Here is a 27,211-nt window from a genome sequence, read left to right as displayed (position 1 = left end):
AGTACTGGTCACTGCTGGAGGCAGGAAGATAGACTATGTAAAGTAGTGATCTCATCTGCACTGGTAAATCTTGTGCCTCACATTTATTTTTTTTTATGGTGCCATACTAATAACTTCAACTGTAACGGTGGCTTTTTTTGCTCTTACACAAACGTGATTGACTGTTGCAAAGGTTTGCACGCTAATAGATACATTTTACTGTTTCTGCAATGAAATACAGAATATTCCAAGTAGCACTTTGAGGCCCAGTAATAGCTTTACCTATTGGTAATACAGTGGAGTGTTTGCTTTTTCTATGTAAAACTTGAGAATGTTTTCCTGCCGTCATGCCTGAATGCATGCACCTGTTTTGACAATTGTGCATTTCCACAGAAGGTCCCTGCGCGCAGTGATCGAAGCTTCTGACCGGTAGCAAGGAACGGGTGATGGAGGATGTACATACAGAATCGTATACTCTTTTGGAGGAGGGGAGAAGCAAGGGGGCAATCAGTCCTTTCGCAAGCAAATAGTTGTTCATGCTAATGAAAAAAAAAAGTATTTCTCTTTATTTTCCTTTTCAACTTTCCTTTTTCCTCCTTATATTGTGCTGCTTCATTAAACAGATACTAACTTGCGAGCTTACAAGTCACTTGTGGTTTTGATGTTACCGGGGATGTTTTCACACTGTATTGTGCGTCAGGCGTTGCACACGCTGTATTTGCCTGATAACATTTTTGGACAGATTTTGCTATTGAACATCTGGTTTAAAAAAAAAAAAAAAGTACCTGTCTCAAACCGATTGTACTATTGCATGAACCGTTTTTGCTGTCTTCTCTTTTTGTGGTGTTTGAGACACAATAATAATAGTGGTTTTGTTCCCCAAACTGAGAGACCAGAACTCTAAATTCTGGGTTTCCCAGTTTGCTTGCCTGGTCAGAAGAGGGTTCCTTGACTTGAATGTGTTTTGGTATTTTGCAGAACTTTCATATGTTAATATATTCTGTTGAAAACAGTGAAATGCTCATCACAGAGATGTGTAAACAAAGGACTTCATGAAAACAAATCAGCTTCCTTTTTCCACTTCACAAAAGTGGTCTTTAATTGGGATAAATGTTCTGGGGGAAAAAAAAAAAAAGTTGAAAATACTCCTGCCCGGAGGAGTTTGGCAGCAGTGTTCATCATTTGACAACAAAGTCCAGTTCTCACATCCATGATCTGATATCACTGTAGTCTTTTATCATTGATGTTTGTTTGCTTGTTTAAATCCCAGAGATGAGCCTTCACCCTTTCCCTTTGTTTCAGCGTGGAGCCCAGGACGCGCTGCGAGGTGCCGGGGCTGAGCCTTGGCATGGGGCTGACCAGGCTGCAGAGGGAATTGTAGCCTGTGCTGTCCATTTGTATTTGTTAACTTGTTTTAAGTGTGTGTGATGCGAGCTAGCGTTCTGTTTTTCAAAACCAGTTCAGCAGTTATTTACCTTTCAAGCAATTAACGTAATTACCATTATGCTAAGAAGTAATTTTGGGAAGTTCTGCTCTGAGCCCTTATGACTCCATCGGGACAGTTTTAGTCGGGACTTATCTTTTTGATGGAAGCCTAATTGCAGTTTTGGCTTTGTGTAAACAAACAGAGGCAGCTAATTGTTTAGGCAAATAGCAGATTAATTTAAATATGCATCCCTAATAAAACAAAAATGGTCCCCATTATGGTACTCATTCCCATGGCGAGGAATATAAATATTCAGTGGGAGTGCCGTTAGACAGGGATCTTAAGGATTATCTGCATTATTTCACGTGGCTAGCACTTTCCAGATACCAAATAATCTTTACAAAAGCAAACATAAATCAATTTAAACTCATTTAGATACCATTTCACTATGTGCAGTTTCATTACCACACTCTTGCTTCACCTCCTTTGGGACACGGGAGGAGTGTTTGCAAACTGGCATTGGTGCCCGTCCACAGCTGTCTGTCAGAGCTTTTATGTCTCCTTTTGAAGGAATAGCTGCCATTAATCATTCCATCATTAATGGCCGTGCTCAAGTAGAAGGAAGGCTTCTCCAGCCCTGTCTGTCACGTCTGAAGATTGCTTCTCCGTTAATTCAGTGCAAAGGTGGCCCAGAAGTCTCCAATTCCATCTCGCCCTTCTGTTCTGTAATACACTCCTGATTGCTTCAGGTTGCTCTTATTCAGATTATTGCTTTAATGTACCATGCTTTTAAACGGAGTATCGGTGGTCTGTGCCGGGAAAAAAAATGCAATTGCGAACGTATTGTCTTTTAACTTGTACTCTGTGTTCGTTGGGATTTGCACTCTTTAGCTTTTTCAACTCTTCTGCGTTTTTCTGTTTTTCCAGAGCGTCGGCATTAGGAGCTTTGCTGCTGGTTGTAAACGGTTACGAATGGTATTAAAATCCCTGGCCTGACTGCTGTGTGCAGAGCTTCACACTCTTTACTTTAAAACTTTCCTGTGTGCAGCAGAATGACTTAAATTTGAGTGTGGGTTTTTCTTCGCTATTTTTAGTGGTAATTGAGGGCGAGTATATGGAATAAAAACTTAGGTGTCTGTTTAAGTCTGATCTTCTCCAAATGTGGAAAAGTGAGAGAATTCAAGCAGTCTTCCTCAAGGTAGACAATAATGTTATCTAAAAGTAAAAAATTAGGAATTCCTAAGAGAGCAACAAGCCTTTAATGCCAGAGCCCATAATTTTGGAAAGCTTCCTCTGAACCTGTTACGCGGTGCTGAGCAGTGTCCTCAAGTTCTGGTTCCCTGCCCTACAGTCTCTTTTCCGTATGTTAACCTTTTCCGTTAGAATGCTTATAAGCTTACCTCTTCAAGTGATCTTTTAAAGTTTTGTTGAATTCTAAGGTAAAGCATAGTGTTTATTTGTTTTATATACAGGAACTGTTAGTGTGTGGAGCCTGATGTTCGGGCGGGAGCCAATCCATCGTTACCAGCACAATCAGAAGATACAGGCTTTAGCTCTTGGTTCAGAGGGTGCAGCGGTAGCAACGGCATCTGGCTTCGAGGTCAAAGTGGAAAGCCCTAACGACAGAGGATTCTGGCAAACCACAGAAACGTTTGAAATCCAGAAATTGGTGAGTCTCCAGGCTACTCAGCTTCATTCCAGGAGCTCCTGATCCACTAATTATTTTTGGTACGGTTAAGAGGGATCTTATAAAAATCTTACAAGAGCGTTGCCTGAACTAGATAACAGCATTATATCAGCTAGAGGCTATGATTTTTGAAGCAGGTTAATGGATGAGCCTTTCATCACTGAAGAGCAAGGGTGAAATGCTGGCTTAAGCTGCAAGTGAAAATGAATAGAAGTCCATATGGTGCAGGAGGTTGGCTGGTTTTAATTATTTTTTTTTTTGTCAACATCGAACTAAGTTGGCTCATTCTGTAAATCAGTTTTCTCACGTAGAATTGGAGCTAAAACTCAAGGTCTCATTCCAGATCAACGCTGTCTGATTAATTCTGAGGCAGGATATTGCAGACGAGCTAATAGTATCACTTGTGAAGCTGTAACTAGTTGTGCAGCTTCTTTAGGTTGCACCTTCTGTCACTGAAGTTTTGAGACTATTTTAATTAAAAATCAAAAGCTGTCCCATTCTTTGAGGCTTTATTATGTCTCAGAGTATCACCATTTGTTTGAAAGGGGAAGGAAGTGCGTAGGAATAAATTGAGTCTTGCAGCTTCTCTCCTATTGCAAGAAGCTACTGTGCCGCTAATGGGTATGAAGTTGTGATTCAAACCACTCCTGATTAATCCCGTCTTTCAAAGCTAAGTCAGTCTTAGAGTACTTAAAATGTTTGGGGGTTTTGTTTATTTTTAAGAGGTTTCCCAATAAAAATGTTAAAACAACACCACCCACTCCATTGTAGTTGGATCCATTTTACTCCTGCATCTTGCTGTGAATCGTCAGTTTGCCACGTGCGAAAGACGGGTACTCGGGACGCCCTGCTCTCTTCTAAGGTCGGGTTAGGAATCAGCTGTGCTGTTCAGGAGTTTAAACCCTTCCCGTGGTGAGACTTTGCAGCAATGTCTTAACATTTAGCGAAACAGGAAGAGCAACGTCGTTCTGGTCTTGTGACAGAAGATGGTGATGCTTGGGCTGTCCGAGAGCCATGGGATGACTTTTCTGTTGGTTTAGGGTGTATATATACGTGATTTCAGGGTAAGCATCAACTGTTCCATGTTAGTTGCCTCTTCCGGAGCACCGTATTCACATTCTGTTTGCTTTGTGCACTTTAACCTTATGGCTTTCTGTCCCTCATCTGAACGAGTTCGTTAAGTCTTACTCCTTTCTTTGACGTGATGTTTTGGTGTGTTCTGCTGTAATGTGTTCTGATTAGTTTTGTTAAATGGGCTCATACTAAAGACTGTGAGGTAGGTTTCAGCACAGGAGCTAAACCTGCAAAAGTTCAGAAATAAAATTGATCCTTGGTCTTTGTTTGAAATGAACCAATGATTGGGAAGATTCAAGATAGCTGATAACCACACGTCAGGAGTTTGTTCAGTTTAGTGTGTGGCAGTAGTAATCCAAAAGAATTTTTGGCTGTAATAAAAATTAAAAGTCTGCTTTTTTTAGGTCAACTTCCTTAATCTGGTTCCAGATGTTACGGGGAGTCCAGTGACAGTAGCAGCTGCAGAAGACATTGTCTATCTCCTGAAAGCAGAAGATCCTGGCAAAATCCTCCATTCTGTCTATGGTCAGCCTGTCACATGTCTCGATGTGTCTGCTCGTGAAGCAGCCTTTGGGGTCAAAACCTTTGGCTGGTTATTGAATGAGCCCAACCAGGTACTTAATTTTTTTTTTTTTTGGAGGGGGGTAAGATTTTTATACTCTCTTAGTTAACAAAGGAACAAAAGAGTTCGTGCTGCTGACCATTTTCTTCCCTGCTATTTGGCTTTTGACAGTAAAGACATTCTTTTAATGCAATAATCGGACGCTTCTATTAACGTTGTTCTAGTAAGTGATGATTATTCAGCTAACTGGGTTCACTGTAAATACTTGGCGTGCTCTGCTCCTCAGCGAGTCCCTGCTCCTTCAGCTGTATGCTGCGTCACTGGCCCTCTAGGGGGAACTCATCTCAAAAAAAACCCCAAAACACCTAAAAACCCCAATAAACAACCTTTTCCCCAAAAAGCCAAAACCTCCCGCAGCCTTTCTGATGAGAGCATCCTGAGCAGCGTGTCAAGCCTTGCACGTGCGAATGTGCTATCTTAGGAGGATGCTTCTTTTTTTTGTGTGTGTGTGCACTTGAGTATTTGAACCAAGTTACTTCCAATTTGGTGAGGGTGGTGTGGCTGTTGCATTGAAGGAAGCTAAATGGTAATCATAAGTTTGAAGCCCCCTGTGACACAGTCTGCTTCTTTTATCAGCACAACTTAGCAGTGGCAGCGTAGATCAAAACCAGACTGGTTTTGTAACCCTGCTGAAGACTCATGGCTGAGGCACGCTTCTAATGCAGCTCTTCTCAAACTTCCCTGCTTGCAGGAGGGGCTTGCAGATCAATAACAGCATAAATAGTTGTATTTTGGAGGGGCTCTGAATCCTGCTCGAGATCCCAGGTAGCTGGTGGCAGCAGCCTGCTCCTGGACACAGCCCCATTCCAGGGCAGGGACTAAGCGGTGGAAAGACCTGTTTCCAGATGCCTTGAGAAGAGTTTCTGTCCCTTTCCTGCATCTTGCCTAACTTTTCCAACCCCTAATTTAAATCCAATTTTTGTGGTTATACTTCAGGCATGTGATGGGCTATCAGGAAAGAGGGATGGAGAGTGCTTCAGGCAGGTGGAGAAAGAAGCAGGAGGGTGAGCACCCAGATGAAAGGAGCTGTGGTCCGTAGTGTAAGAATGCAGCGTTTTCTTTGGCAAGCGACTAGAACAGGAAAGCTGTATTTAGGACTACCTCTGCGTTAGGAATAAATGTGTCCAGCTGCATCTAATTTCCCCTTAAAATTCACATTCACTGGGGAAGTGCTGGGGCCACTATAAATACCTCTAGGGTTGAGAGATGCTGCGAGGCCGTGCTGTCTTTATTAATTCCTTTGCTGTCCTAATCCAATTCTTTTCCCTACAGAGGTGGGAGGTTAGAAGGTAAAATTGCCTCATTCAGGAGCATTACATCGGTGATCACCTTTGTGCCTTGTAAAGGAACAGAGAAATCTACGTAGGCCCCTGAGCATCACTCTGTAAAGCCGGACATATTTCCTAATTTAGTTCTGAAGTATTTGGCATTTGATGGCAGATTGTATTAAGCAGTGCATCAGCGCGCATCCTAATCAGGGAGATGGGACTGAAGTCGTCCAGACGGCTGGGGTGTGTTTGACAAGGACGCTTGCTTGGCATCGCCGCACCAGCTGACATCACGCCGGAAATTAATTACTAATGTCTATTATGATAATTATTCGCCTCGTGCAGACGTGAAGGGACTTCGCATTGGCTGATTACGCTGGTCACGAGCTGACAATCTGTCTTTAGGAGAGCTTTCGGTCTTGGAAACGTAACGATGAAGAATTCCAGCCCCGTTGGCTGCTGGCTGTGTTGCTGTAGTGGGAAAGCTGTGTTTCTTCTCAGTTTGGGGTTTTCTTTGTTTTTCCTGAGGGATATATTTTTTTTCTTTAGCGTAAGCTCACAATCCTACTGCTACTGCCTCGTAACCTGCTTTCTGGTGAAAATACAGTTAGGGAAACCATCTTTTTCCCTCTCTGTTTTTTAATCATTGTCTAATTTTAACCTAATTTGACAGCAGAGTAGAGATCTGAGGCATAAATTTTTGTGGGAACTTTTATGTCGCAGAGGAGAAAAACATCAAATCTGTGGCATAGACTTGCCTACTGTTAGATGACAGACATCCGTGCAGGAGAGAGGGGAGAATAGAAATGCTTCATCTGTGAGAAGTTCAACTTTCCCTTCATTAAGCATCAGACAATCCAAGTATGATGCTGTTTCTTGAAAGTTCGTTTGTTTAGTGCTCCTGGAGCTCTTTGTTAAGCTAAGAAAAATTTCTTTAGTAAGGGTTATTTCAGTTGTATTAACTCAACGGGGAATGTACTATTTTCTTTAAATTCCAAATCCTTGTAATACTTCCTATCCAGGCTTGTACGTGGGTAATAATATAGACTGGGCAATGAACCACAGAGAAAACCCTAACCCTGGCTTTCCCTTTCAACCTAAAGTGGTGCTCATGACATCCAGTGGACATGCCTAGAAGGATGATGTCCAGTGAATAACATATTACCCTGTGTCATGCAGTTTGGAGACCCGTGATCTCAACGCTGCAGCAGCATCACGGATTCTTGGCATTCGTGTGTGTGAATTTGGGGTTTGAGCATTGTATCTAAGATATTTTCTTAACTCTACGGACATGCACAGATTTAAACTAGAGATGCCTTGGGTCCTCTTCATGTCAGGATATAAACCTCTTCAACAGGTAGCACTGTGACCGTCAGGATTAACATCATCTGATTTCTGATGCAGTTATCTCGCTGATGATAGGATCTGACGGAAGCTTTTCTCGTAGTGTGTATGTTCGTAAGCTTCCCTGAATGGACCATCTGCTGTCAAGTCAGTCTGGTCTCCTACTGTAGCTTCAGGTGAGCTCTCTCCTGCTTCTGAATTATTTCTCTGAAATTTATAGGTGCTTTATTCTCTTGGGGGCGGGGGGAACCAAACCCAACTTTCTCCTGTATTTAAAATGCAGCTGAAATTATTCAACACTTCTTGGTGATAGAAGATTATCAAACTTGAAGGATTTGGGTTTTCTTCCACTGAAGAAGCTTTATATAGTATGCAAGAGAATTTTATTTTAAACTCATGCAGCTGAGGAGCTCTTCTTGTGTTGTAAGGCACGGGTCGGAGTGTGTCTGTGCCTTTGTGCACAAACCTTATTTCAGAACAGGGAGACAGGGAAGAGAGGACTGAAAGGAGGGCGGTCATGAGTTTAGAGCCTCCAACGTAGAACCAGAAGGCTAGATATGTTGAGATGGGGTATCTTGGGAGTTGTTTGTTCTGCTGTCGCTTTTTCATCTGTTTTGAGCTGGCGATTGGCGTGTGCTTGATTGAATGGCGTTCAACATCACCTGTCTCTTGGCATCAGCGATTGAAATACTGCCTAGGTTTGCTCCTGTCTTTAACATTTCCACAGAGTTCTTCAACTGCTTGTTAATGTGAGCGTATCTGGTAGAATTAACCACTTGAAATGGATGTTATGAACTAATATTAACTGAAAGAATTAAATAACAAAATTTAATTAATTAAATAACAAATTTTAGAATAATCCTTTAAATTGAATTTCATACGCTACAGTCTCTCTTGGATGACATTTTTAGGTCACAGCTGTTTTATATAGCTTGTTACATCTTTTTTGCACCTTATTTTAACCAAAATCCTCCTCTTTGTGAACTGGTAAGCTTGCATTTTCTCTTCTGGTGTTGTAACGTCTCCCTTTCTTGTTGAGTTCCAAAGACTTCAATTTTGTATCTTGTTTTATTCTCATTTAAAAGATGTGCTTTTCATTTTTCTTGTGACCCTTGTAAACAGTCTACTATTCAATAAATTGATCTTTATAAACTCTTGTTTTCATACCCCTAGAAGGGCAGGTCTTCGAATGTATGGGACTGGCTCAAACATTTCTCTTTGGGGAGCTGTCAGACTGTAGAGCGGTAGCAGGTCTTTGAAGGTGAAAAGTGTTTTAAATACATTTTTTCTTTATAAACTCTTTGACGCCATGTAGGAAAGACATAACTCTTTCTGAGGATCTGAACTGTGTCACTTTTTAGAAGTCAGGCACAGTCCAGCAGAGAGACCAGAGGTTTTCCTTACCTAAATTTTGCACAACGTGTCGATTAACCTGTCACTTGCTCAAAATCATCCTTCTTGGTTTTTCTGTGTTTGTAAAAGGCCAGAAATAATTTTGCAAGTTAAAAAAAAAAATCGTGAAAGAATCCCTTTTTTATTGGCTAATGTTAATAACATTCTGCATTTTTTTTTCCTATTTGTACATTAATGCAAATACCTCAAAATTGGCACGGCTGCTTAGGTAAGTGTCTCAGGTTTTGAAAATCTAGCTGCCAGGGGATGTGCTGTGAGTATTCAGGGTGCTAATCTATGAATCCAAGAGAATTCATTCGGTTTTTAAGAATTACTTTGCCTGCCTTTTACCTGTCCTATCCTTAGGTTAAGGCAAGTGTGTTTCTGGGCTAGGGCTTGGGGTTTTGTTTTTATAGCGAGTGGGTGGTTCAATGGGTAACCGTAACGTCCTTTCATCTCTGGGTACCTAAACTCTTACATCGCTCTTCAGCCACAAGTCAAATGAGTCTGGTGACCTCATTCCAGGTCCTAGCAGACATCTGTCCACATCACAAACCCATCGAAGCTGGCAGGGTCCCAGAGGCTGGCAGCCCGGGCTCGGGCAGTGTCCAGTTCTGGAATAGCAAAGGGTTGCAGGTGCGTTGGCAGAATCGTCTTGCTGAAGCTTGCGCCCTGCCTGCACAATGCTTGGCTCTACTTCGTGCTACCAGCTTGGAGTTATACTTTTTGACTGCAGTCAAATGAAAACTTAAAAAAACCAAAACCAAACAAAAAAAAACCCCAACCAAACAAAAAACCCCCCAAAAAACCCCACAAACAAAAAAACCCCAAACCCCACAAACCAAACTGCGCTTGTCTTGAGCTTCGTGTGCAACTTTTATGGCAGATGTAGGTATTTGGAGGAGCGGGTAGCGTGTATGGCTGGCTGCTTTTGCTGCTGCATTTGCTGCAAGCTGTTTAGACTCTTATTTTTGCGGTTCTCTGCGTGGGTCTTTAAGCGTTGCTTGAGGCTGCTTGGTGCAGCTCAGTGCATGCAAAATACCAGTTCTTGTTTGCCAGCTTAAAGTCACCTTTAGGATGGCATGAAAGTCAATTTTCCACATGCTCGGAGAAACGGTTGTGTTACCAGCTTTACACAATGACTTATATCTGGCAAGAACTTGCAAAATAGTCTCTCTGGCTGATTGTCAAAAATTACATCATATTGGAGTAAACTGCTTTTAAATCAAACATCCATTATTCATGTATATTAACTGCTTTTTTTATTTTTTTTTTTTACTGGCTGTTTTGTGTTTGATTTACTCTTTTTCTTTCTCTCTGATTGTCTGTCTGTCTCCCTCAGCTGCTCCTTTTAAATCTTAGCTCATCTTTAAATTTATGGAGCCAGAACACTTATCTCTGTGTACAAGTATCAATATGCTGACCTTGCATTTGTTAATAGTCAAATTTTTTCGTTGTTGTTGCAGTGTTACGTGCCATATTTACAGTAGGCAATTCAATACATTTGCACTGGGAAACGGTCCCCCTGAGGCTTGTAAACTTTGGAAAGATTTTCTTATTGCACATCCCTTTAGAAATAAAATTCAAACTTGCAGCAGTGTGTACCATATGTTGCACTTAATTTGATGACTTCTGCATATGAAATAGCCTTACCGCTGTTGTAGATAACCTTTGAATTGAATGGGTTTGACCTGAGAAAGAAAACAGATCCCTTTTTATTGATGGTGGACTTGAAATTTCGTGACCCTTTTTTTGTTGGCAATATTTGTGTGTGTTCAGGCAATGTTGGTGTTTTGTTGGGTTTTTTTTTTCTAGTTGGCAGAGGGATGGGCAGAAGGAAAGGGGGAGAAACATAATCTGAAAATAAATGCAAACTCTGTTCCCAATCTTGCTGCTTGTTCCTCTGCATCTTTGAGCAACTCAGATTTTTATTTTTTTGTTTTGATTCTCTGTCTCTAAAATGATAGTTAGAAACCTCTGTCCAGACAGTTCTTTCTGCGAAAGTGGTTCTTGAATGCATCCTGTGTGTTATTCAGTAGGAAAAGGATATAGGCTTTGTGTGGTTTTACAGTGTACTTTTTGCTGCTGTTCATGCTATTCCATTCAATATTTCATCTAAGTGAGAATTAAATACACTGTATATCCAGAGTGCTTCGCCCAATTCTGAAAGCCAGCTCGGTTTTTACTAGCCGTGCGATGTGGTAACTTCTGACGAGAAGCAGAAACGCGATTGCAGAGGGGAAAGGAGGTTTTTCACAAAGCAGTTGTCGGCTGGCTTTCAGCCAGGACAGTGGGTTGAACACCCCTGCTCTTGTTGAAAGTACCACAGGCTCTTTGATAACAAGCGCTTGGGGATTTGTTGTTTTAATGTTCCATCCAAAAAGGACATCTCCAACAACACAGGATCCCAAAACACCTGCTGGGGTATTGGACATGCATGGAAGAGTTCCATCAACAGCATTTCCTTCAGTTCCTTGGTTTTTCTTGGAAGTATCTCAACCAGAGTACATCGACCACGCTTGACCTCACTTAGCTGCAAGATGTAAGAAAGCTCAGAGCTTAGCTATTCTGGCTACAGAGACTTTAATTCCTTGTGAATTAATTTAGTCTTCTTTCTTGAGTTCTTGGACAGTATTTAAAGAGAGTTCCCCGTACCCACTGCTCTGCAGTTTCCTGAAGTATTTTTCCTTTCTTCCTCTGCCTGGTCTCATGAATTTGCCGGCTTCTCAGCGCATCTATCTGAGAACGGTGGCCACAGGTTGAGACTTGCCCGGCTCGGGCAGTAAAGAGGGAAATTAGTCTAATGCACTGCCTTAACAAAAGAGAGAGTATGAGCATGAATAATTAATACCACTAGTCTGTGGCAATCGGATAAAATGAAGTCCCATTTGCTCAGCCTTATTAAAAGAGAGAGAGAGAGAGGGAGAGATGGTAAAGGTCGTTAAGGGACTTGTAACATGGAAAGAATCGCCTCTGAGATGGATAATGTGTTTTCTAATCTCTGTGGTCTTTAACTAAACATAATGGTAAAGGTACTCTGGCTATTTCTGGCTTGTTGAATTATTAAGCATTCTGGGAGATTGCTTGGCTCTTATCCAATAACTTAGACTTTTTCATTTGAACAGCGTTAATAGGTAACACTTTTTATTTTGTGCGTTAGATCCTGATACATCTGCACGGAGTATTTAATGCTTTTCCTCCCTCGTGTCCCAGAAGCCCCGCTGGAGCAAGGGATGCTCGTTAGTGTGTTATCCCAAGATACTTCATTTCACACCCAAATGCTCTTGCTTCGCTTACCTTCGGTTTGGTACCTATTAGGTCACTGGTCCTGGGTGTCCATTATAGGATTATAAATATCTTTAAAAGGGTAATCCCTTTGCAGTGTGCATTATAGGATTATAAACCTCCTAAAGATCTTATGCTTTATCTGCCCTTTAACATGCAGGCCCTTATTTCAAGTCCCTATCGACCAGGTATTTTCAGTCTTTCTCCTTGGCCTTTGTAAAGAAAATCCTTGTTGCCTTGGGATATTATAGGAGAGCTCATCAGTGTGTTCTAGCAACTTCAAAATTGTCATCAGCATGCTTTTAAAACCCCTGTCTTCAAGAAATTATTATTCAGACTTAAAAAAAGCATTCTCGGTTCCTTTTTGTTTCTTTACCTATCGGTTTGTCAGGATAAGGTTTTGAAATTTATTTGCAGATCGTAAAATTACTCAAGGCAGAAGTTGAATTTAAAGATAGGTAAAAACTTGATTACCAAAAATCACAGGGAGAATCTTTCTTCCAATGATAGGGCTAACTGGCTAGAAATACACATGGGCATTATAAAATAAAAAAAAACCAAACCAGCAATTTTTAAAAGAATGGAGACTGACGTGAGAAGAGAAGGAATTGGAGGGCGTAGGAGAAGATGATAAAAGACAAAAGCTTTTTTTCCACTTTGGTGGATCTGAACCTTTCTTACGGATACTTTCTCTTAGATGCAAGCACTTTAAATTGGTGGCCACCTACAAGTTACGGTAGGAGAAATAAATAATTTTTTGGCTGGTGCTACCTACACGTGAAGATTGCCACAGGTCTAAAATTGAGACTGCAAGCAGGAGAATATCTAACATTTGCTCCCAAGTAAGACGGGGGGAATCTTTAAATGCTACGTGGAAGCAATTTTTCATTATAGCCTTTCATGGCCATAACTGAATTTTCAAGTATGTATCATATATTTATAGGATAGATGGGAGCTATGGTCACTTAGATAAATTAATAGTTTATGGATGTTCGCTTTAAGTATTAGCCCCAGGGGACTTTTGAGAAAGCAGCATTTGGCCCTCTCCTCTCCGGAGCGTTAACGTACAGCTGGGAAGGGCTGGTTCAGGGCTCGACCGGGAGCTGGAACGCGTTGCTGTTGACCCGATCGTTTATTGTTCGTAACTTGAATTCAGCAGTTTATTGTCTTTTGTTCAAAACTTTCCAAGGAGAAATTTGGTTGCCAGGCGCAGATATTAATTTCCTTTGCACTGAAAACCGTGCAAAGTACCTTTGCCAGAACGTCATTAGCTCTGGGTTTGGTTAGTGAGCTGCTGGAAGCTGTGCTGCAAGCGAGAACAGGCTGGAAGTTGGTCTTTACCTTGAAGACTAACATTTTCATGCCGTTTGTAGCAGCTTTTTCATTGGTATGGAAGTTTAAATTCATTTTTAGCAACTTCTATGTCCTAAGTCTCCCTGCAAAGGTAGCATCTTCCTTGCTTTTCAGAGCTTGGGTAAAATTGCTTTGGTTTTTTGGGTCTTAAGGATGAAAAATTACATGCTTAAGACTAATATTTGAGGCAGAGAGCTTCACAGGGACGAGGCTGGGAAAGGGAACTAGTTGGGAGATTATTAATATTATAAGCAACTGAGGAAGTCGGGTATAATGTGTTGATTCTAATAGGGAGCTGATAATATGTCTGAATAAAACCGTGCCTGCTCTTTATTTGGGAGAAATGGCAGGTGGAGGAAACCTGCAAATTCTCTGTCTTTACAATATTTCTAGAGATATTTAAAGTTTCACTTTTGTTGCCTAGAGGCATCCATCAAGAATTGATCCCCTCCTGCTCTCTTAATTCGACCTTTCAGATGCTTACTAAAATCGCACAGATAGGAAGGAAAAGGCCAGGCAGCATCGCTGTAGCTGTTCTGGCAAATGTTGAAATAATATGTACAGATAGTGTAATATTTGTTAAGCCGCATGTGGATATAACCAGAAAAATAGAATTTAAGAATATCGATGTGACCTTGACATAGCCATGCTGGTGTTGCCACGGAAGCCGTAAGTTTTTGCTGATGTTCTCACTGCCGTTACTCTTTTCATGGTCATAGGTTTCTTTTCAATTAAAGGAGCATCAGCATGAAATTTAATAATGTTTATGAAGTTACGTACAACCAGGTACTGTGCTGAGCTCCACTGGCCTTTGACTAGTATGTTTTTCTGTTTCTAAAAAATATTTGCTCTCCTAAATTGAAAGGCCCAACTAGATAAATGTCACCTGCCCCCTCGCAGGAAAGGCAGTGAACATGATTACACTGATTGCTGCGCAGAGGAGAGGAGGGTGAACACACTGGAAACAACTCGTACCTCTCTTCCAGTCTTCGGTCGAATCATCTTGGATGCTGCTTAAAATCGGAGTTGTTTTTATTCATTTCCCATCTGAACTGCTACTTCAGATGTAATATTTAATCTGTTTCTGCCGCACGATCTGTACAGAAGCTATCAGCCGGGCCTGTCAGCGCTGAGTCAGTGTTCAGTTCTGCTCTTCAGTTTTTGCTGTATTTGATTGAATCTTCCCTGCGCAGTCCATCTGTCTGAACCTTCTAAATGTTGATTCCGTTTACTTTTACTATTCTTTCAAATATTAAAATTGCCGAAGAAACTATTTGCTTTAAGCCTTAAAAAAATTGACCTGGAGAAAATTTGTATGGCTTGCTTTGCCTGCCTGCGAGCTATACCCATCAGATACTGGCTGCCAAGAGCTTTGCGTCCCTGCTTCTCGATGGATTCCATTATGAAATTGTATTTTTGAGGCTATGTCACTGCCCTTCTTAATAGGGGTAGATCTGTATCTTGGTGATGCATTAGAATATTGAGAAACAAGTCCTGCAAACCATCTCTGATCGTAATAACTCTGCTTTACTCTGCAGCAAAATGAAGTTGTGCTCATGCTACGTTTAGCCGGTGTTTTATTCTCTTTCTGCCAGATTCTTCTTTACAATCTGGAAACAAGTCAGTGTCTAAAGAAGATGGGCAACTCGATAGGTGACTTTACGTGCGTCAGCCTCCGGAACAGTCCTCCAAACATGCTTGTTACAGGCAATAAAGACAGAAGGTAGGTACTACCAAGAGCTGTAACCCATCTCAAATTAGCTTACTTCCTGTCCTGCTGTCCTACATCTGGACCTGCTAGAATTTGTTTCTCCTCTAATGTTTCAAATGCAGCCTGCGTGAACTTCAGGAACAAAATATTAGGTAATAGTTGGATGTGGCTGCCAGTTTGCTTTGTTTCAGAAAGCTCCACGGGAAGACTTTCTTTTTAAGCCATTTGGTGGACGCAGTTGGTGTACAGCCCAGTGAGACCACTTGGAATATCTTCCACTTCCCCACCACCACCCGCAAAATTAGTTTGGCATTTAAAAGCTCACTTTCTGATATTAAAAAAAATAACCTAAGGGATGAATCATGTAGGATGAGATGGGTCCGTCTGCCAAATGATGTCAAGAGTGTATTTCGGAACACTGTGATGTCCCTCAGGTGACAAAAAAAAAAAGAGACTTTCATATGAACAGATTCCAGCTTCTATTTAGCTGATTAGCAGCTTTCTCTTTAACTCCTTGGCTTGGGGAGTAGGATTTTCCCTGCGCAATATCTGGTGCCAGGAATGGACGCGGTGGGAACAGTCAGTGCGAAAGGATTAAAGTGCTTAAAAAGACCCTTTGAGTCCAATTTTTAGGTTTTCTTTTTTTGGCTAGTTATTTGTGGGGTCTGATCCAGTGCACCAAAGGAGATGTGGGATGGCGAGGAGCCAGTCTCTAATGGCTCCCTGTTCCTTCCCTCCTCCTTTCTGCACTGGGCATCAGGCTGCAGGTGGTGGTCTGGTGTGGTGGTGGGTATCAGATTGTAAGGCGGATACTTCCCCTTGCCAAATCCCAGACCTCTGTCCCGCCAGTGCAGCAGCTTGCAAAAATGATTATTTTGTCAAACAGCTTTTTTTCCTTCTCGGTGAATAGGCAGCGCAAGCAAACCTCACATTTCCTCAGCAAAGAGGATAAAGGAAATATCTGAAGTTTGACACGTGTAATTGAATCCTTGGGAGTTTTTTCCTCTAAAAGCAGATAATTGATTTTCCAAAGCACCCCAGTAAAACTCCCTCCAATTTTCATCTCTTGCACAACGATGGGAGAAGTAGATAAAGCTGATATCCCTTAAGTGAGATTGAAATATACTCCCTTTATACTACATGTCTGCGTCCTTTCCCCTCCAGAAAGCTTTTCAGTTTTTCAGCTCGAGCGTTGACTGAGTTCAGGGGTTGGCCGTCACTAAAATTGCAAGAAGTTAGGAATCAGTAGTTCAGCAAATAAGTTTGGCATCCAGGAGACAAGACCATGAGTATCTCAGCGGTCAGTTCCGCATGTGGTGCTGCGTGATGGGCATTAATAGGTGCTGGGCATCCACGGGCGGAATGTGACTTCAACCTCCGTAGCCCTTTTACGGAGCAAGCGTACTAAACAGGGACCTGGCCATGGGAGTTCAAACTGCTGATGGCCAGTGGGAAAACTTACTGCTTGAATTAAATACAACAATTTCACAATTTTACTAGCATACGCTATTCTTTTATTCAAAGCCATGATTTTGAAAAGTAACACTTGTGAAAAGGTTTTGGTAGGACCTATAAAATCTGTCGTTCAACAAATACTCCCAAAGCATTGCTGATTTATTTGATTACTTAGCTGCGCTTCACACTGGCAAGAGATCTGGTGACAGGGAGCGTGTGCTGATGCACTGCACAGCAGCACCCGTTTTCGTGGTGGGACCTAAGAAGGTGACTAGCATTGGGAAAGCAAATATACGGCAAGCCCGGCGTATACCATCGCTGAAAGGCGTGGATCAAAACATGTATTCCATGCTCTCCGAAAGGCAAGGGAGCTTACCTCTAAGGTAGTCTGAGAGGAGAGCCAAAGCCTGGCCACGAGAACACCTGCCTTAGGGGCTCCCTTGAACTGGGATGCATCTGATGTGCTCCCACTGAGCCCAGCTGCTGAGGCAGGAGATGGTGGGCCATGCCAGATCTGCATCAGAGCATCACATCAGATTTGCAAAACGCGCTTTTTTTTTTTTTTTTTTTTTGTTTTAAAGCACATCTAAACAACTCAAGTGTGCCTCTGATTCTTCCAAGGGTGTGCCAGAACGGACACCTGCCTGAAACCTGGGCCCTTGCTAATGAAATAACCGGGACACAATCAGATCTTCCTTTCCAACTGTGCTTACCAAACAGAAGAAGCTTTGATTGCCGTGCAGAACACATGCAGTAAGACAGGGAGAGCGCCGGGTGTGAACACTTCCAAAATACCCCATCCTTACCCAAAGTACAGCTCTAATATGTAGCCAAAGCTGCTCTCTGCTGGAGTTGGAGAAAGCGAGAAGTCCTTTTCACCATCAGCGACTGTTGTGCTGGGGTTTTCCTAGGGGCGACCGCAGAGCCACACGAAGCGTGCTCCTCGCTCTGTTCCAGAATGTTTTTCTACATGTCAGATGGATGTCGCTCTGTTGGAGTTTTGGACTGTTCTGTTGCCTTTTATTTCAGTTGCTGAAACGTGTTATTTGTAAAATCATACGATGCTATCTGCATTTGAGAAAGGAAAAGGAAAGACTTGCAACACCATTAGGATCGTAGCAGGGGTATGGAACAAAGTACAGTTAATGTGTTGGAAGAAGTGTGTTTTGGCCTTTTCTGGAATTAATGTGTACCTGATGGTTTCATTCTTGATCGCCATCAGCTGGGAGGAACTTTCTCTGGCTGCTTTTCAAATCTGAGATCAGTATTTCCCCTTTACTTTTGTTTTCACTCGCTGCATTTTTTTAATTTGCTTATGTACTTTGCTTTATCTCTTAATCTTGATATATAAGGATCAGAAAACATCCTCCTTTGAGGTGTGTACAGGATTTAAAACTTAACACCGTTAGCTTTAGCTGGTTTTATGGACTTGTTGCGGTGGTTTAAATCTGAGCTTTTTCTTCTACAGTTCTGTTTCGTTAAACATAGCCTAGTCTTTGATACGTTTCTCTTCAAAATGCCTTGTCTGAGCGATCAATAATTTCTGCAAAAACAGACGTACCTAAAAGCTGCCCACAGTCACTGGTGGCGCTTTTGAAATCTTTTCAGAAAAGATACTGGTTGCTGGGTGCTTGTGGACAGCTTTGTTTTCAATATTTGTGAATAACTCAAGCGTATAAACCTGTGATGCCCTTGACTTGTCTCGTGAATTGCCACATGTTTAGTCCCTTCCTCAGGCTTTGTAATAGTAGTTCTTTCCTTGATCCTCGTAGTAATATTACCCCTAGGCTACAGCGGACGTGAGTCCCGTCCCAAGGGGTAGGATGTGTTAGCAGTACGCCCAAAACGCAGTCCTTCATGGCTCTCAGCATCGCTAACGGTTTGGGAGGCACAGATGGAAGAGCTTTCTCCTAATTTCACTTACGGTTTATATCCCCTAGGATTTATAAAGAGACAGAGAGGTCCTGTGTGGCGCAAGAAGTCTGCCTTAAAAAATCTTTCATAATAGACATCAACGTGAAAGTTCAGTGGTGAAGTGTCAGCCGTATTGGGTTTCTGGCCCTGTGGGTCTGCTGCTGTCCTATGAAAGCAGCGTAGCTGTCCTAGGTATATTTTTGTAACCCCAAAAGTATTTATGGTCTTGGGACCCACAGCCTGCAGATCCACAGCTGCTTTTATCTCTGCTCTTAATTCGCTTTCCTTTAGGGTCAGGGTATTCGATCTCCGCAGAAGCGAATCTTTGTGCTCCCTCTATGCCCACCAGTTAGGAGTCTCTGCGGTCCAGATGGATGACTGGAAGATCGTCAGTGGGGGAGAAGAAGGCTTGGTCTGTGTGTGGGACCAACGGATGGGCACCAAACTCTGGGAAATGCATGCCAGGTAATTTTGTCGTTGTGGGATCCTATTGCAAGGGTGTTTATTGGATCTGGAATGTGGGAATGGGATGATCCAGGACCAAAATGAGAACGTGCCCATGTCTAAAGCTTCTGAGAGTTCTGTTAGTTTTCATGTGATTTGGGAACAGATTGCCTCCCCACCTGGAGTCTTGTGTGCGTTTCTGTGTGTGCCCTTTAGCTGTCGTAGGTTTCTTACTCATTAGTTAAAAAGCGTGCTTCAGTCGGCGTAAGGGAGCGTGGAAATTGTTTCCCCTGCATCTCCGGTGAAGTTCAGGTAGTGTCTTCTCCCTGCTCCATCCCCAACCAGTATTTACTTTATGAAACCTTGGATTTAAAATGCTGGACTCCCAGCTGTTGTCTTCAGAGTGCCTGGTTCTGGCTGTCTGTCCGCTCTATCCTCACGCAGTACCTGTCCACCTGAGTCACGCGTTCCCTTAGCGATAACAATCAAAGCCAGGTTGGTATTTAAACTCATTTCAATATTCAAATACCAGTTTGTCCTGAAAGCACAAGTAGTACAGTACTGGAAGTACAAGCAGGCATCAGGATCCTGGAGCTGACAGAAGACCGTGAGTTGCTGCAGCCAAATTATGATTTCCTGATCAAGGCACAATTCCCAGGGAGTTAGCTTTGTCGGAAGGAAGACCACAAGGATTTAGCCCCTTGTAAATCTGAGTGATACCCTTAATAAAATGAACAGATAAATCCTGATTATTTTTTTTTAATGCATCATCCCCCAAGAAGAGCTCGAGGAGGTATTTACAGTCAGAGAAGTTCACGTTGGAGTTGTCATTGATTAATAGCAGGTATCTCTTCCTGTTTTGACCCTGTGAATTATAAAGCCCGTTGTGATGCGGCCGATGCATTAAGGACAATATTGCATCGATTGTCTCCTGGAGCAGCACTAATGAACATGCCGAGGAGGGCAGGCGGTGCGGATCTGAGCTTTGAGGGTGTACTAAAAGTGAAACTATTAGATTAAACATTTAAAATACTGTTTAATCTATATAGGAATCAGAAGGGATCACTTCAATCGAAAAGGCCTCCATAGATAAGAAGGTGTGTGCATTGTTATCCATGCCTGCAGCCCAGCTTCATGAATGGAAAGCAAGGGCAGAAGCTAAGGGAGGTGACAGGAGACACACTGGGGTGGTGGAGATGCACCATCTCAGTCTGAGAGGATAAGAGGTTACTTCTACTGGAACAGTAAACGCCGTTACAGTGGTTCAGGGTTAGTTTACTCACCAGTGAGAGGAAGAGGAATGAAGACCAGATTTCTCATGTAGTGCATTTCTAAATCAGTGGTAGCTCAGTGCTTGGAGGTGTGGGGGTCCGGGGTGTCCCCATCCTTCATTTTGGGAAGCATCCTGCTCTTCCCAGGCGGGTGCTGCTGCAGTCCTTAAAGCCACAAAGCAAGCAGGCAGCCCGGATCCCTTGCAGCCTCTGCGCTACCAAAGCCTCTCAGATATTTTCTGGCCTCCACGTGTGTTCTGGTAACAGCCCACTAGATGGGGATAAACGCTGCGTTTATCTGCTCCACACAGGAGGAGAAGAGCCAAAGGTGCGGGTTCCCAGCCTCTGGCCATAGAGAGGGCGCTGATTTAAACCTTGTCTAATCCGGAGCGACTCCTTTACTGCACGTGGATGTTAGGAGTCGAATGCAGGTGGCATCTCACCCAGTGCTGTGGGTTGTTTTTCAGACATCCGGTCCGCCACGTATGGTTTAATTCTCATAGCCTCATCACTGCAAACATCCCCGATGAGAAAACTCCCCGAGGCGCCAGCATCATGGACGATGACCTTACCGCACACCGCAAGTGAGTAAACCAGGGTAGGACTTTTGGCACTGTGAAGATCTGCTTTATTACATATTTTAAAATGGCATGCTAAGCACCTGAGTCATGATCCAGAGCAGTAACAGACAAGGTATAGCATCTAAAAAATAAGATAAAAAAAGGTTTAAGGCTTTCAAAACCATTGAAGAATTGGCTCTTTATTTACTTCTAAGCACAAAAAAAAAAAAAAGCATTTCTTTTTCAGCAGGGGAATGTAAAGGCCGCTGAAGCCAGATAGGGAATGCAGCCCTTTCCTTGCTCTAAATATTAGTAATGGTATCTCCTCCTAAAGGAAAACTACTGGTATTTAAACTCCAGGTTTTGGTATTTGCATCTCAGATGGCTGTTAGCACATCTAATTGAACTATCAAACCACAATGTACTTATCTTCCCCCTTGCTGAATAGATTAGAAATGTTTCAGCAGATGAGTTGTGTCTGCAGTGCTAACGTGAATGATTCACCGTTGGTTTCCAGGGCTTGGTGGGGTCCCTGGGAGGAGGCAGGAGGGAGTTTTCTCCGTTAAAACTGCACCGACGGCCCGAGCGCAGAAGGGACAGGGTTTTATATTCAGCTTCTGAAGCATCAAATTCTGATCCTTTATGGCAATTGCTAACTTTGTTTGTTTCCCCTGTAGTATATAATTAACGTATTTAATAAAATGGTGTGTCCTGGTTGCGTTCTGTACAGGCATCGAGGAATCATTTATGCCTACGAGTTCTCGGTAGACCAGTTGGCTGTAGAAAGCGTCCTTCCTATTTGCCGCTCTTCCTACGACGAAGTGACTGGTTACAACTACAACATTGGCCTTGCAGTTCCCTACGATAACATTTAGGTAACTCGCTTTACTTGGCTTCTGTGTCCGGCCCTCTGCCAAGTACACGGCCAAAGGCAAAAAGGAGATCCACGTGGGACGAGCGCCAAAAAGATGGCGTTGGCTGCGGGCGCATCAAATGCGCTGAACGTTTGCCGAAAACTTGGGGATGCGAACCAGAACGGAGAGCGTGGCCGCGCTCGAGCATATCACTAAAACGTGTTGCTGTGTGAGTGCTCAAAGACCCGCTGTGGTGGAACAGCGAGACTGAAGGGGAACAGGACACTTGAGTGTAAACAAAAATGTTCCTTCCTGCTGCTTGTGGGAAAAACGCTGCTGATCCCATCTTGGCAGAGGACATGGTCGGGAAGCGAGAGCCCCGAGTGACAAAGTGCTGAAGTGGTGGGAGGCTGGGAGCACGTTGAGGAGGTCGTGCCTATCCTGAGAGGGGAAAAAAACCTACCAAGGACTTGGAAAAAGCATCTTGCTGGGCCGCGTGTTTGAAATTTCTTTCCTTGTAACGAGCTCCTCATTCTTCTTTTCCTTGGAGTGCATCGGAATGTGCCTAGGAACAGGAACATGCACAAAAGGTTATGGTGGCTGGGAGGGGAGTATGATGGAGAGAGGGAGGGGAACGTTGGCCTCAGCTGGGCTGGATGCTTGGAAACTCATTAGACCACATACATCAAAATTATTTTAAAATAAATTATTTTTTTAAGTCTCTCAAACTCAGGATTAAATGTTTTTTTCTAATTGTGTATGTACATGCATTTGTGGGGTTTTTTTGTTCGTAAGTCTTCTAGGGTAAGCTAACCCCCGTGCACTGGAACAAAAGGCCGTCGTGTCTCAGGTTGGTTGTCAGGTATGTTCTTCACTGGGTCATGCCCTTCCACAGCACCTGGAGGTTCTCCCCAGGTGCCTGGGACTTGGGTTTCCAACACTGTCCTCGCTTCCAAGCTGGGAATCGATAGCGTTGGTGCAATGAAACAGAAGGGACGAACTGGCCGCAGCCCCTCTGCACGGGTAATTAGCACTAATGCTGTGGAGGAGCATCCAGGCTGAAGGGTAAGATGTGGTACCTCGGGTGAGAATCAGGAGTGAGGCTTTCTCTTAAACCCACGTCGCGCTGACATAGGTAGAACCAGTTTGGCGAACAAGAGCTTGAGTCCTGCGTGGATATGTTTCACTGTTTTGAAACTATCTTATGGTATTGATTTGCCCTTGTAAACTTACTGGTGCAAGCCAAAGCCACGTAAATCAAGTTTAAATTGAGGTTAAGTTTCAACTTAACACCTTTTTGCTGGCTTAATGGAATGAATTTAAACATACAGTGCTGGGGAGGGGTGCAGGATGTGTGCCTGAACCTGCAGGAGAGGGGCTGGCCGGACTGTCACCTCAACCTGGGCCAGTCACTGAGACAGCCCCCGGAGAGCTTCGTGCTGCCCTTCGCCTGCCTGGAGACGGATTTCGCGGCCCTTCCTTGGCTTTGGCTCGGGGTGGTTCTCCATGCCCCCTAGGCCAACTTTCACCTGTGTGTTCAGTTTTTAGCAGTTAGCTTTTTCCTCTTGACGGATAGAAGAACTGCAAGGGGCAAAGTCATTCTGTCTGACCAATAGATTTTAACTTTCATGAAGCTTTGGTCTTTTTTTTTTTTTTCTTTTTTTCTTCCTCTGCCCTTCTGAGAAGCCAGGTCCCTTCATTCCTGGAAGAGCAAGAAGTGTCACGGATATGTAGTTTGGACAAGAGCTCAGCTGAAACCCGTCAAATAAATAATCGTTTCTGTAGCACGAATGATTCTGTGGGTTGCTCCAGCCCTGTGTCTTCTGATGGAGCTGAACAGAGAAAGCTTCTGCCGTCATTGTTCTCCTCCCCTCTGTGCCGTGACCTGCTGCCCTGTCTCAGTACACCCTTGGCTTGTTCTGACTTCGCCTCTCCTTATCTCGTCTCGTTATCTTGAGGCAGCTTTGTTCTTTCTTCAGCTCCCTGCTGCAAGTAGCAGATAAGTTTGCCTTGTGCCCGCGTGCGTTGAGCCCTTTTCCCAGCGTCCATCTCCACGCTTCCCCTCTCCTTCTGCACTGCCCGTGGCAAGGCTGCCTCCCTGCTGCTCCTTGACCGCGGTAGTCGCTGAGCTGCGAGAAAACGGATGCTTTGCAGCACCTGCATTTGTAGAGGGGTTTGCTTTCTTATGCAGGGAAGACCTACAGGTCATCAATTCACTGGGGAGCAAGCATCAACCCATCCAGATGCTAGAAGGCTTCCAGTGGAGAAAAGAAATTCTCTGTCCCCACAGCCACCGTTTTGTTGGCTCACGGTCTGGATGCAGCTCCTCAGGGTGGATCGGAGAGTGGTCCTTTTGGTCTGTTTTTCCTATCATTGAAATTAATTTAGGAAGGTTGTACCACAGCAGAAGATTGTGTATGTATTTAACTAGCATTCCTAATGCAAATGAGGGCACTTAGGCTGTTGGAGGATATCCATGCTGGGAGTTTGATTTTTGTTTCTGAAAAGGGATGTTGTCCTACTTCGCTGGGTAGTCATTAATACTGTGCTGAAGTGGGTGCTGGAGTCTAGCAAATGCAATCGTGACTGTTCACATCTTCTCTAGGGTCAGCTGATATTTAAACAGAGCCTCTTCCCTAATAACTTCAAGAGCAAGACTGAAGTCACCACCCAATCTTTACCGGAGATAGATGCCACCTTTGGACTTTCCCTATGGGGACTCCCTAGGATGTGTTGGTGCTACCAGTTTGTGGTAGGTAGGGGCAAAGGTGGACTCTCTTCTCAGCAGCTCCCTGTTGTATCCCACAGGCAAAGGTCATCACTCAACAAGGGGGAATCTCAGCTGTGTTGGGCAGTGCCCGGGGCTCACGGCAAGGGTTTGAGTTGAGGAGCTGCAGTCAGGACGTGCTGGACCAGTGCTGCGGATTGACCAGGCAGAGGTTAGACTGAAGGTGAAGGCTCACGCTGTGTGAGAGCTGTGCCAGCCTCGTGACCATCAGACGGGCTGGGCGGTTGGGGACAGCTGAAGAATCGGAAGGCATCAAAGAAGGAAGTGGTTTGGGGTGAAGAGCCTTAAGAACAACTTCTGGTTTCTGTTGCTGATGACAGTGATCCTTAGCAAAATAGGGGCAGCCGTTGTCTTTGTGTGAAGGATCTCTGGACATAAGTTTCTTCCCTACTATTCTCCAAAGAGAATATACGCTCAAAGGGGGAGGCTGGCTGCGTACCGCAGCCTCCAGCTGCTCCCAGGCTCTGGAGCTCTGACTTCAGCGAAAACCCATGGGTGGCTTCACTGTACTTTTTGCACAGCAAAACAGTCCTGATGCAAAGGATGTGGTGGGACATGCTCAGCTGTGGTGGTGTATTGGAAAAAACCCGGCTGTCCCGCCACGTACTCTGGGTCCAAGGCACCAGCAAAGGCCCCAGGAGAGTGCCACCTCCACCCTTCCCTGTGGCTCGGCTCTGCGGAGCAGCACCTTCCCCTCCCACCCTGCAGCTTTCCTGCTCTCAGCCTCTGCTTGCCTGCCCTGGCCAGAGGGGAAGGGTCTTCTGTCAGGGAGGGGTGAGCACGTGGTGCGGATGAGCTGCAGGGGTGCACAAAATACTGCTTCGTGCCCTCTCCGCCCCCTCTTTTTTTCAGTAGCGTTTGGCTCCTCATTTCCCCTTCCACGCGTGGTCCCAAAACCTTCAGCTACGTCTTGGCCAGTGCTGGTGTCCTCCCAGCCCCTCGTACCTTTGAGACTGTTCCCTGGTGCTGAAGGAGAAGATAAGGTTGGAGACCTTGTAAGAACCAATGGATTAAGCAGTAGAAACTAGTGGGGAAAGCACCCCTTCCAGATCAGGATTTGTGCCAGTGGCAGATTTCTGGCCTGAAACTTGGACCTTCAGGCTCTGGGCCAAATGCATCTTCATGGAAGGCAGCTGCTGGCTTCTTTGGTGGGGGGGTTCCTGTGTCACCTCTGCGTCGTCAGATGCCACTTAAAGGAAGGGGGAGCTCCTTAAACTTTACTTTATAAATATCAGCTGCAACTGTCTGCCCCGGCTCCATCGCTTGTGCTCCTGCACTGCCCTGCTGCGCCTCCCATCCTTCCGGGGCAGGCGTCCCCCATGTTTCGATCTCTCCTGCCTTTCCTGGATTCCGCTGTGGCGGAGAGATGGGTGGGGATGGTGAGATGGGTCAAACTATCTGTTCCCTCTATGCCAAAAAAACCCCCACCCCCTGCCTGGGGCACCTGCCCTGCAGTCGGGCGGGTCACTCGGTCCCGCTCTTCCCTAACCACGAGTCGCTGCGCTCTCCGATGCTCTGCTCAGCCTTTATCAGCTTTCCCCGAGTTTTCCAACATGCGGCAAAGCGGCTTCAGTTTTCCAATTACCCTCTGCTGACACCACCGGGGTCTGCGACGGAGCTGTGTGCTGCATCACAGGTCTCAGCATCTTGGCAGCTCTGGCCGTGCCCCGTAACAGAACTATTATCCTTTATCGAATGCTCTGGGCTTTGCAGGATTTTTCCGTGGTCTGCGACAGAAATGTTACCTTTGCCAAATTTCCCAGCGCTCTGCCAGTTTTTCCTGCGCTTTACAGAATTATTATCCTCCGTCTCGCTGGGTTCGGCTGTGCGTAATGCCAATATTGCGTTACGCTTCCCCGGCTTTCCGCTGGCCGTGGGAGTGATGCTCCTGCCCACCCGGAGGAACCGTTACCGTGGGCAGGGCTGTACGCAGCCTCGGGGCTCCCGGCCTTCATCATCGGCCCTTCGCTGGGGTAAGGATCAGGCTTGTCCTCTCCGAACCCTCCCTCCCGCTCTCGACTCCATCCCGTTTCCCACGGAGAAGACAAAACCAAGCGAAGGCAAAATACGCTGCAGGCAGTTTGCTTTGGGTCCTGCCCCTGCTCCCCCGCAGGCCCTGCTCCCCCGCAGCCCCTGCTCCCCCGTTTTCCTCGCCACCTAACAAAATAGCTGGGGGACAGCTAATTAGCCCAAGGGATGATAATTACCCTCTTATCAGTACCCTTCAGTCCTCCTGCCCTCGATCTCCCTGCATTGCATGATGTATCCAGCCCTTGCTGGAAGCCCTGATGTCTCCTCCAAGAAAACCACAGTGTCGAGGGGGAGTGGGGCCACGGGCTCACGCCGACCTGCTGCAACAGCAGCGAGGGCTTTGCTGGGTGGCTCACGGGTGGAAAAGGCTCTTTCAGACGCACAGGACCGCTGCTGGGAGCAGGGTGAGGCCAGCGGCACGGAGCCCACAGCTGGTCTGGGGAGCAGGATGGTCCCGCAGCATCTGTACAGAAATTCCTGTGAGAAGACGGGGAAAGAGGCCCAGGTCTGGTCCTGACACCTGGGATTTGGGGAGAAGCTGAACGTTGTGCTCTCATGTGCGTGGGGAGGGAAGGGAGCACTGTGGGGCTGGTGCAGGGAGGAGGAGGAGGAGGAGGTTCAGTGTCTCCCCTCTGCACCGGATGGTGCCGATGCGATGGTGCCGATGCGATGCAGCCGAGGATGAGCCCAGACGATGGAGGTGGCCGGAGGAGCAAGAGGAGAACAGCACTGGAGAGTCGCAGAGCGCTGCGG

At 44.8% G+C, this 27,211-nt stretch overlaps 1 protein-coding gene across 3 annotated transcripts in view; it reads left to right on the top strand.

Moving 5' to 3' along the window:
- The window catches only part of FBXW8 (F-box and WD repeat domain containing 8), a 53,040-nt gene extending 29,923 nt beyond the window's left edge, over window positions 1-23,117 (top strand). Inside the window, exons 5-10 of one of the 3 annotated variants that reach the window (XM_054844355.1) lie at window positions 2,878-3,074; window positions 4,571-4,780; window positions 15,026-15,153; window positions 18,802-18,975; window positions 20,693-20,809; window positions 21,516-23,116. In XM_054844355.1, the coding sequence (XP_054700330.1) occupies window positions 2,878-3,074; window positions 4,571-4,780; window positions 15,026-15,153; window positions 18,802-18,975; window positions 20,693-20,809; window positions 21,516-21,660 (971 nt within the window). In that variant the 3' untranslated portion in view covers window positions 21,661-23,116. Of the gene's footprint in view, window positions 1-2,877; window positions 3,075-4,570; window positions 4,781-15,025; window positions 15,154-18,801; window positions 18,976-20,692; window positions 20,810-21,515 lie in introns of all 3 variants that reach the window. The other 2 variants (XM_054844354.1, XM_054844356.1) reach the window with 2 other exon arrangements.
- The last annotated feature ends 4,094 nt before the right edge of the window (window positions 23,118-27,211 follow it).

This window comes from Grus americana, chromosome 16 (genome assembly GCF_028858705.1).
Source record: "Grus americana isolate bGruAme1 chromosome 16, bGruAme1.mat, whole genome shotgun sequence".
Classification (NCBI taxonomy): domain Eukaryota; kingdom Metazoa; phylum Chordata; class Aves; order Gruiformes; family Gruidae; genus Grus; species Grus americana.
This window is presented reverse-complemented; position numbering and strand designations above follow the sequence as displayed.